Genomic DNA, 9,727 nt, shown 5'->3' on the forward strand with positions numbered 1-9,727 from the left:
AAATATTTTATTAAAACTCATAAAAGTAAGCTAAACAAAACAGGAAAGTATGACAACAATTTGGTTTTCAGTGTTGTCAATTATCTTCATGTTTCTCGCTTTATGCCTGAATCATCCCACGAATCTTGTACAGATAAATTCTGCAATAGCCATGCTTGATGTTAGACCAGGTGACTCTATTCCGAAAAGATTAATAAGACCAGGTACTCCATGAATTTCCTCTCCCTGCATAAATGAAAAAACAGATGGAACAAAGGAGCCATTGTTTAATTAAAATGTAGAAACTAAAACTACTCTATCCATTCACAGTTTGGGTTGAAGTTAAAACGAAGAATAATAATGTCATATATCAAATATTCATTCATTGAACACGAAATGGTCAGGCAGGTACCCAAAAGATGACCATGATTTTCAAATTACAAAATATAATTGCTTCCTTCGATCTTATTTGAAAAATACTAGTAAAGTAAGTTTATCTAGCAGAGTATATTACGAATGTTATGTGAGTAACCTGAAGTATTTTTCATGAATGAAAAAAGTGACATCCTTAGTTAGCTTGTGCATTTACAGTCAATAATGTCACGTATTTTTCTTCCCCTGATCAAAAGTCATCATCATACCATGTTGCCTCGTGGAACACTACAATGCTATTTTTATTCAAATCCATTCCTGTGAAGTTACCTGAAGGAAAAAAAATAGATCTAGAACACCAATGCTTATCATCTATCTATTTGCAATAAAGATCAACAAACTAGTAGTTTTAGCCAAAACATATTTAACCACGTAATCAGACCTTGTAGTTTCCAAAACAAGAATCATTAAGAGAAAAGTGTTTGGTGTGAATGTGATAGGTATTACAGTCCTTAGCAAGAACAGTAACATCCTCCCAGCTGTTTTCAATGGATGGAAGATTCTGCCATTAATCAAAACTTCCAAGGCACCAGAAGAAAAAGTACGAATATCTAGCACTGATTCTAGCTGGACTTCTAACATAAGATCTTCAGTCAAAGCAGAAGGAAGAGGTTGAACAGTGGTTGGTGGTTGCACTGCTCGTTTAGGTAGAGAGACATGAAAAACGAGATGAATACAACTATGCGGAGGAAGAATCAATTTGTAGGCAACAATCCCTATTGTTCCACTTCATATAAGGACCACAAAATCTGGGGCCAAGCTTCTCGTTAGGGTGTCTAGCCAAGAAATGCAAACGATAAGGTTGTAACTTGAGGTAAACCCAGTCTCCAACCTGGAAATCCACATCCTGACGACATTTGTTGGCTTGTATGTGGTTCTAGTCTTGTGCTTTACACAGATTTGCTTTTAATTCTTGTAGAATGTCATCTTTTTCCTATTGCAATTGATTCACACTATGAACCTTGGATAGAATGGTAGACCCCTTTAGCAATAAAGGAGGGTCACGACCATAGAGAGCCTTAAAAGGAGACAGATGGGTAGAAACATTATAATTAGTATTGAACCAAAATTCAGCCCATGGTAATCATTTACGCCATTTCCTAGGATGTGACCCTGTCATACAACACAAATATGTCTCTAGACAACGATTCACCACTTCAATTTGGCATTTGATTGAGGATGGTAGGCGGTGCTAAATTTGAGTGTAGTGCCAGTCTACTTGAATAATTCACGCCAAAAACTACTGAGAAAAATGTTGTCTTGGTCAGATACAATAGTAGAGGGAAAACCATAAAGCTTCACATTATCTATGATGAATGAATGGGCAACTTCTTCGGTTGTGAAAGGATGAGCCAAGGGTAGGATCACCTTGTAAAACACGTTCCACTGGGCCTTTGCCTATTGACAGTTTAAGATTACCAAAATCAGCCCTAACTTCCCCAAGAGTGGCTGACCATTCCAGCCCTAACACCACATCAACCCCACATAAAGAAAACACAAAACATTCCTACTCGATTTCGACTCCTTGAACTTCCAAAACCAATTTATGACACTTTCCTTGGCAGTGCACCTTATGACCATCCCCAACTTTCACCATATAAGGAAGAGTTGTTGGATTTGCAGCCCACATCTGATAATTAAATCCTGGGAAATGAAATTGTGGGAAGCACTACAATCAATCAAAACCACCACTTTTTCGCAACCAATTGTCCCCCACAACTTCCAAGAATGCTTAGTAGTTAGCTCAGCCAAAGTGTATTGGGATAACTGTAAATTATAACCCTCAGTGTATGGCTATTCTTCAGATACAATAGGAGTTGACAGCCCCTCGTCCCCTTCGAACAAAAACATAAACCTTTACACAACTTGTCCTGAAGCTCTTCCTGAGAAAGTTTCTTTTAAGGTGCCCCTCCGCTGAGAAACTAGAGCAGAATTAATGACAGGAGAAACATAAGCACTGCTTTCTCCAACACTATGAACAGAAGGAGGAAAATTTCCTGAATTTCCCCCGACTTTAGAATAAATTCTAGAACTTCCCCCTTCCTTAGAGAAAGTCCTAGTGGAAGGAAAAGAGCGGAAAGAAGAAGTGGAGCTAGTGCCCGAGAAAGACCCTCCTTTGGAGGTAACCAAAAGCTTGTACTCAACCATCTGGGCCTTCATCATCAACTCCATAAGAGTCTGGGGGGTCATAGAGTTTAACCTCTGCCTTTATGTCCTCCCTCAATCCATTGAGGAAAATTCCCACCAAATAATCTTTTGGAATTCTTTTCAGAAACCCCACATAGTGTTCAAATTGCTCAATATATTCCCCAATTGATCCTGAAAAGGATTCTGCAACATGAAGGGCTGGATCTCCTCACAACGGCATACTTAAAGGATGCCCAAGTAGGATGGGGATTACAAGTTTCCTACAATTGATACCAATTCAAGGCCTTCCCCATCAAGGCCACTAAAACTGCCTACATGTGGTCCTCGGCAAAAACTTCCTTGATACGAAAATAACATTCCAACCTATTTGTCCACCCATATGCTTCATCCCCAGCAAAGATTGGAAAGTCTAACTTCCGCCATTTGGTCGAACATGGAAAGGAATTTCCCTCAACCACCCTATCGTCCTCAAGGCTAGCTCGCACAACAAAATCCTGGTCTTCATGAGGCCTATCGGAAGAAGCTAGTCCTTCAACCACCCCACTTAATCCTTGAATAATATCCTCCAACCGTTGAAAACGATGATTATTCTCATTTTCCTATTCCTGGACAAACTTTTCTAACCATTCCAACCTGGCCTCCATTCTCGTGTTAACCATACCCTCCCCGGTGTGAAAACGGGACCAAAAAAGAGGCTCTGAATTCCAATAATAGGTATTACAGTCCTACACAAATGATACTTGATTAAACTGTAAAACATATTATAATATCACTGAGTTTTCCTCTAGAGAAAGGACCCCCCAACAACATACAACTTTTCGGTTAATAGAGAGAACCAGACTCTCCCACATTACTCTTTACAAATTACAAACAAAGATGGTAACTGCTAAACTGTCCATTCTGACTACATAGAAGTTAGATGCAACTAACTCCAGACAGTTAAAACTATCTGTCATACAGTAACTAAATTTCAGTTTTCCTTCTAGTGTAAACCTTCCCTGTGAACCTATCAGAATGCAAGATAATCATGGAAAGAAACAAAATCTATGGCATTTGTACTAGCACATGACATAAAAAGATAAACAAATTATATTATGTATAAAACATAGTTGTAGGACACCAATGCCAATACTTTTCATTTATGATAAAAAGGTCGCAAATGAAGTTTAGCATCTAAATGAGTAACATATGGTGGCATAGACCATTCAGTCAAAATAAGAGAACTGCTACATAAATATTATGGATGAAATGCAGCATTTGAATCTAACATCATGAACAATACTGCCTCTAATCAAGTATGGGAAATTGTCAGCATAAATTTTGACTAACAATAAGAGAGTGTGAGGAAAAAACCTGTATAACAAAATCAGCCGGTAGCTGTGAGGGTCCCGAAAGTTTAGGTCTGATCCCTGAATATCCAGGTTCCAGAGAACCGTCCTTCAGATTTGGGTAGTATTTTCTTATCTCTGGATAAAATCGTTCAGCACGATTTGGATTCACCGAATAATCAAACCTAGGATTTATTGTTACTTAAGTCAATTTGTGAACTATTTACACATTTCTTTTATCAAAGGCATACATGGAATACAAACCATGAAAGAAAAGGGAGAATACGAACAAAAATTTTACAGCAGCAAATTCTTATCTAGTATTAAGTTAGCTGTTCATATCTTTAGCTTAAGATCATATGCAGCTAAATATATTAACTTAAAATTTAGGATAAATCTAAAGGATAAAGAAATAAATGAAAGCAGACAATACAATGGGGCATCCAAAAAGAATAGACATGATCTAGATACAAACACAAACCAGTAAATGCAGAATAAATCCAAGCTGTAGTTCCATCAATAGGATCAGAATTAACAGATAATGCCTATTCTAAGTAGAGTGCAGAATCTATCTTCCCCTGTTAGAAACTACAACATGATTTCATTATGCTTGTAACTAGCTAACAAAAACAAAAAACAAAAAAATTTTATCTCATGACCATGATTTGTTCGTTACCTAAAGCATGCAGTAGAGTGTTCAAGTACTTAGAATGTAATCGCAATAATGGTAGGGTGAAAAATGCTCCAGGTGAGCATGTTTAACAAAGCACTACATAGAAATAATAATTATAGATCATGGAATTGAACTATTTCAGACACAAGCAGATGTTGCTACATGAAGTAGGACATGCAATAGAAGCAGATACTAAAGTATAAATAAAAGCATGAAAATGACAGGAAATACTTATTCTGAAAGCTTGAGATATCATCAACACTGTCAATCCATTCAACATTTGGGCCAAACTTGACCTGACCATTCAAGTCTATAGTAACATGCACTCCAATGCCACCATCCTCTGGTATAGGATATATCAAATGTCTAAAAGGAGACACTTTAGTATTAGATAATGTAAAGTAGCAACCCCGTGCATAGTAAGAAGGAGGAACAACTCCACTTTTTAGGCCACGAAATCTTTTTGCAAGGGCAGGGGCACTTAGGCCAGTAGAGTTCACAATGAGTTTAGAACTTAAAAGTAGTTCTGGATGTAAAATTGATGTTCCTTTCCATTCTTTAAGACGGTCAGTTTCTGTCACATGAACACAAATATCATTCCCTTCGATATGGCCACCAATGACTGTTGAATTGTACGTGAAGGTTGCTCCATGATTTTCAGCTTCCCCCTGGACGAGCATGAGGATTCATATTCCTGTGAATATATCATTCTAACTCAAAATAAAGGCAACGCGTAATTATCAAGAACTGATTGTAAAATAGATAGATTCACAATGAGTTTGGATGTCTTAATCCATCTTTACAACATGGTAAAAGAAGCTAGAAATGCATACCACTAAAGAAAGCATTAATGAATGAGAATCAACAATCCCAGTGACAGGTGATACTATTGCTTTCATGCATTGCAATTCAGGCTCTATTTTCATTGCATCAACACCATCCACCATCTTCAAACCATCAACCCCATTTTGAATCCCACGATTTAAAATATCACATAGCTTAGGAATCTCAGAAGATCTAGTAGCCACTATAAGCTTACCAATTTGTTTATGTGGAATATCATGCTGGGAGCAATACTCATATAACATATCTCTTCCCCTTACACAAAAAATTGCCTGCAAAAAATAGACTGAATTATGGTCTACACAACGGGGAAAAGCTCTAGTCTTATTTTGGTTAGTTTCCAGGAAAATGAGTCAGCAAACAAAAAACCACCAGTATATTATATGAATGTAACAATACATTTTAGCATTATAAACATTGTTTTCACTTTGTATGGCAAAAAGAATAGCTATGATGGCCTAAACCAAGGTAACCAACGCACTGCAAACCAGTTCACTTTTTGATAATAAAAGTGAGTTCAGAATGTAAATCATGTTTGCTGCTACTACCATATAACATCAATTTTATTCAGTAAAACTAGAGCATAATGATTCATCATATGTTTTTACTTTCACCCAAATGTCGAAATGTTTAACTAATGCATCCAATAGAAGTTCAAATGCAAAAATGTCATCTCTTAATCCATTGCCTCCCAATTGATCAACTGAAATGATCAAGCCTTCTAGGTCAATGAATGACTCAACCATTTGAGTCTCCACTACCCAATATTCTCTTTTCACCAAGTAACACATAACACAGATTTCAGACCCTCCGTCAAGATTTCTGGGGTTTGTGTGGCCACAATTCTGGCTATATCGACCGCATTTGTCAGCAATTTTAACGAAATCGAACCACAGCATAGAAATGGCAAATATATTTTGTGGGTAGATAAAAATGACAACTTTGATTACAAGGGAAATACCCACCTTGAAGGAATTGGCAGGGTAATAGATTCCAGCATGAATAACTTCACTACTTCGGGAACTGGTCCCGGTTCCAAAGGTGGGGGCTGATTCTACGACCAACACTTCCCTGCCCTTGAGTGCTAGAGCTCTTGCCACTGCTATGCCAACAACACCAGCCCCTATCACTACGCACTCCACTCTCTCCTTTGGAACACTGTACGAGGTTGACCTGTTGTCACTACTTTGGGGCTTGCTGCTCATGCTTCTCACCCAATTGCCAAATAAGCGTTTCTTCCATTTCATATGAACATCATTCTTTCTTCTTGATGCTGATATGTATCCTTCCAACCTTTGAACTGTTTGTTTCAGCATTTTTTTAGCATAGGTTGATTCAACTCTCACCTTATTTGTTTGTTTGCAAAGAGAGAAAGATAAGTATAAGACGAAAACATGGGTCAGTCAATTCACCATTAACAAAGGAGCTTTTGGAAAGAATATAATCGAAAGACGATCCGCGCTTAAAGATTGTACTTATAAAATTATAAGAAAATTGTATAGTAAATATTATACACACGTCTTTAGATAAGATAAGATGAAATAAATTACTATTTCTTTGCCTCCAAATTTTAAGATAAATAAGTTTTTTTTTATTAATATTAGATTGTTTTAGAGGTTTTATTGATTAATGGTATAACACTCTTTGAGATCTAGAAAACCTCATTATTATAGGAATATTATTAAATTTTGACTAATTAAAATATTTATTTTAATCATGTTAAAAGAGAAAAATGGTAAGATTAGCATTGTGTGAATAACTTAGGTAATTAATTCATTTCTCTTGTACTACTTATAATTTATGTTTATCCGAAAAATATTTTTTTGACACTATTTGACTACTGGTTAATTTATAAAGATATGATGGTCTTAACAACCTTAAATCCTAAAATTATATAACATAAAACATAAGGTTAAAAAACTTATTACAATATGTAAATTTAGTTTAGATTTGTCCGATTTTCTTAAGAAATTATCAATACGTTTGATTCACATTTGGAAAATAAAAAATTATTTTATTAATATTAACATGCTAAAAAATATATAATAATGAATAACTGAATTTTGTTTTAATCACCTTTTAAAACTTTTCGTAAATATCCTTTAGGCTGTGTTTTTTTTCATGGATTTATGGGAGATGATTTGGAAAAGATGATTTGAATGAATTTGAGTGGATTTGAGGGTAATTTTTTTTTGTTCTTTTAGTAGATTTGTGGGTAATTGAGAGTGGATTTGAGGATAAAGTTTGTGAGAATTAGTGTAGGATTTGATTGACGTGACAGTTTTAAAAAATTTGTTTAATAGGTAGAAATTGAAGATTACCAAAATGCCCCTAAGTATTAAAGTAATATAAAATAATATTGGTTAATGTTATATTTAATTGTAAAAATGTTTATTAAGAGTTAAAAATTTAGAATAATTATTAAAAATAATTTTAAAAATTTAATTAAATTATAATTTAGTGAAATGAATTTTTTTTAAATGTCATATTTGGCAAATACTAAATTTGAGGGCATTTTTTTACATGATTTGCAACTTATTTTAATTTTAGTGAGAAGAAAAAAAGCTAATTAAACTGTGAAAGAGAAAAACAGTTATCAAATATACAATAGCCTCTTTAGTTAATGTAAAACTTAATTTTATTAAATTGAAAACATTTTAAATTTAGTGAAACTGAAACATATAAGAACTAATAAACACTTGAACATGATCAGAGTAGACTCCTATGCAAAAACATCCTTAATAAATTATTCATTCATAAACATCACACTTTCAAAACTAGAAGTGAACCGAGGGTGGTGTGCAGTACTTGTTCCAGTTGCAGGCGAGGACCTCGTAGTCGTGGGAGGGGAGGACCATGGTGGATCCGGGCTCGCGGACGTCCCAGATGCGGATGGTACCGTCGCCAGAGGCAGAGGCAAAGATGTCAGCGTGAAGGGAGTTCCAGACGGCGGAGTAGACGCAGTAGGCGTGCTCCTTGAAGGTGCGGACGCTGGTGGGGCGGTCGAGGGTCTAGAGCTTGACGGTGTCATCCCAGGAAGAGGAGAGGAAAGAGTCGCAGCGGACGAGGTTGTAGTCGGCGGAGTGGACCTTGCAATTTTTTGAACGTAGAACTGAATACGTTCTTTTCTGCAATTTTTTTAAGGGGTGGAACCGGATACGCATGATGTATCCGAATACAATTCCATCTTCATTTTTTTCTCACCACTGTAACTGGTTACCAGATTTGTGGAACCGAATACATGCCCATGGACCACCTCTTCTTCAAGCGCACATGCTTCAGTAAACTTCATCTTCATCCATCAAACTGTCCTCAACATCAAGCTGCAATCAACCCCATTCTTCGTCTTCTCAACCACATCCAACCAACCTGCAACAACTACATCTAAATCACAAAAATATATTACCTCCTATTAATTTTCTTGCTGCACACCCAAACTCCAAAGTTACTCCTCACATGGCCACACAGTTTACTCCTCACATTTTCTTTCTCGTCAATGCACAGTATACGCTTCTTCTTCGTGATATTTAAGAAAATCACGAGGGGCATACACATAATTTCCAAAGAGATCAGCGCAAATCTCCTTGTTTCAGCGGGATGAAAAAAAGTGTCCCATCTCGCAAATCACTCCATTTCGTTGCTTGCAAATCTGGGCAAACGAACACGTTCACAAGTTAATTCCTCGCCCGCAAATCTGAGTAAACAGTACTATCCCTTCGAACGAACAAGGGCTTAATGAAAAATACTTAAAAGATAGTTTCAATCAATGACTTTTTATCTTATATTTTATAACTTAATTTTTTTGGGTAGAATATTTTGAAAACTTATTATTACAATCACTTTTCCTACGTACATAATAAAAATGATATACAATATATTTTTATATTAATTCATTACTGTATCTAGTTCTCAGAGTCAATTAATAGAGTCTATCTATACAAACAAGTATGGTTTGAACTCATAATCATTCTACCTCTTGAATATTGTTTTGGTGTGTAACTTCTTTTAACTAACTTATTTAAATATTTTTTCCACACCTAGTCACCCCTACCTTTAGTCCAAGTATTCTTTCAACAAGTCATATATGACTTAACCAAATATTCTTTTAATAAGCCACTTTTGGTTTAACCAAGTTTTTTTTTCAACAAGTCACTGTTCGCTTAAGTGAGTATTCTTTCAATAAGTCACTTTTAATTTAAACAAATATTTCTTCAACAAGAAACTTTTTGTTCCACATAAGTATTCTTTAAATAATAAGCCATTGGTTTACCACCAATAAAATGTCTTTAAGATCAGCATATCACAATTTACACTCAATAGAGAG

The 9,727-nt window shown here is 35.7% G+C and overlaps 1 protein-coding gene across 4 annotated transcripts; it reads right to left on the minus strand.

Annotated features, from left to right (window-relative positions):
• Positions 1 to 90: 90 nt before the first annotated feature.
• Positions 91 to 6,858, minus strand: LOC106772172 (L-2-hydroxyglutarate dehydrogenase, mitochondrial). Of its 4 annotated transcripts, none has more exons than XR_002669250.1 (6): positions 6,369 to 6,858; positions 5,394 to 5,675; positions 4,792 to 5,228; positions 3,913 to 4,072; positions 512 to 681; positions 95 to 225 (listed from the first exon to the last, which is right to left on the minus strand). XR_002669250.1 is itself a non-coding variant. In XM_014658385.2 (5 exons), the coding sequence occupies exons 1-5, from the start codon at positions 6,717 to 6,719 to the stop codon at positions 112 to 114; spliced, it is 1,344 nt and encodes a 447-aa protein (XP_014513871.1). In that variant the 5' UTR covers positions 6,720 to 6,858; the 3' UTR covers positions 91 to 111. The 4 variants fall into 4 exon arrangements, 2 of the variants coding, with proteins under 2 accessions (XP_014513871.1, XP_022640944.1); XR_002669243.1 differs by having other exon boundaries at positions 512 to 3,284; XM_014658385.2 differs by lacking the exon at positions 512 to 681 and having other exon boundaries at positions 91 to 225.
• Positions 6,859 to 9,727: the final 2,869 nt, after the last annotated feature.

This window comes from Vigna radiata, chromosome 1 (assembly GCF_000741045.1).
Source record: "Vigna radiata var. radiata cultivar VC1973A chromosome 1, Vradiata_ver6, whole genome shotgun sequence".
NCBI classification, from domain to species: Eukaryota; Viridiplantae; Streptophyta; class Magnoliopsida; order Fabales; family Fabaceae; genus Vigna; species Vigna radiata.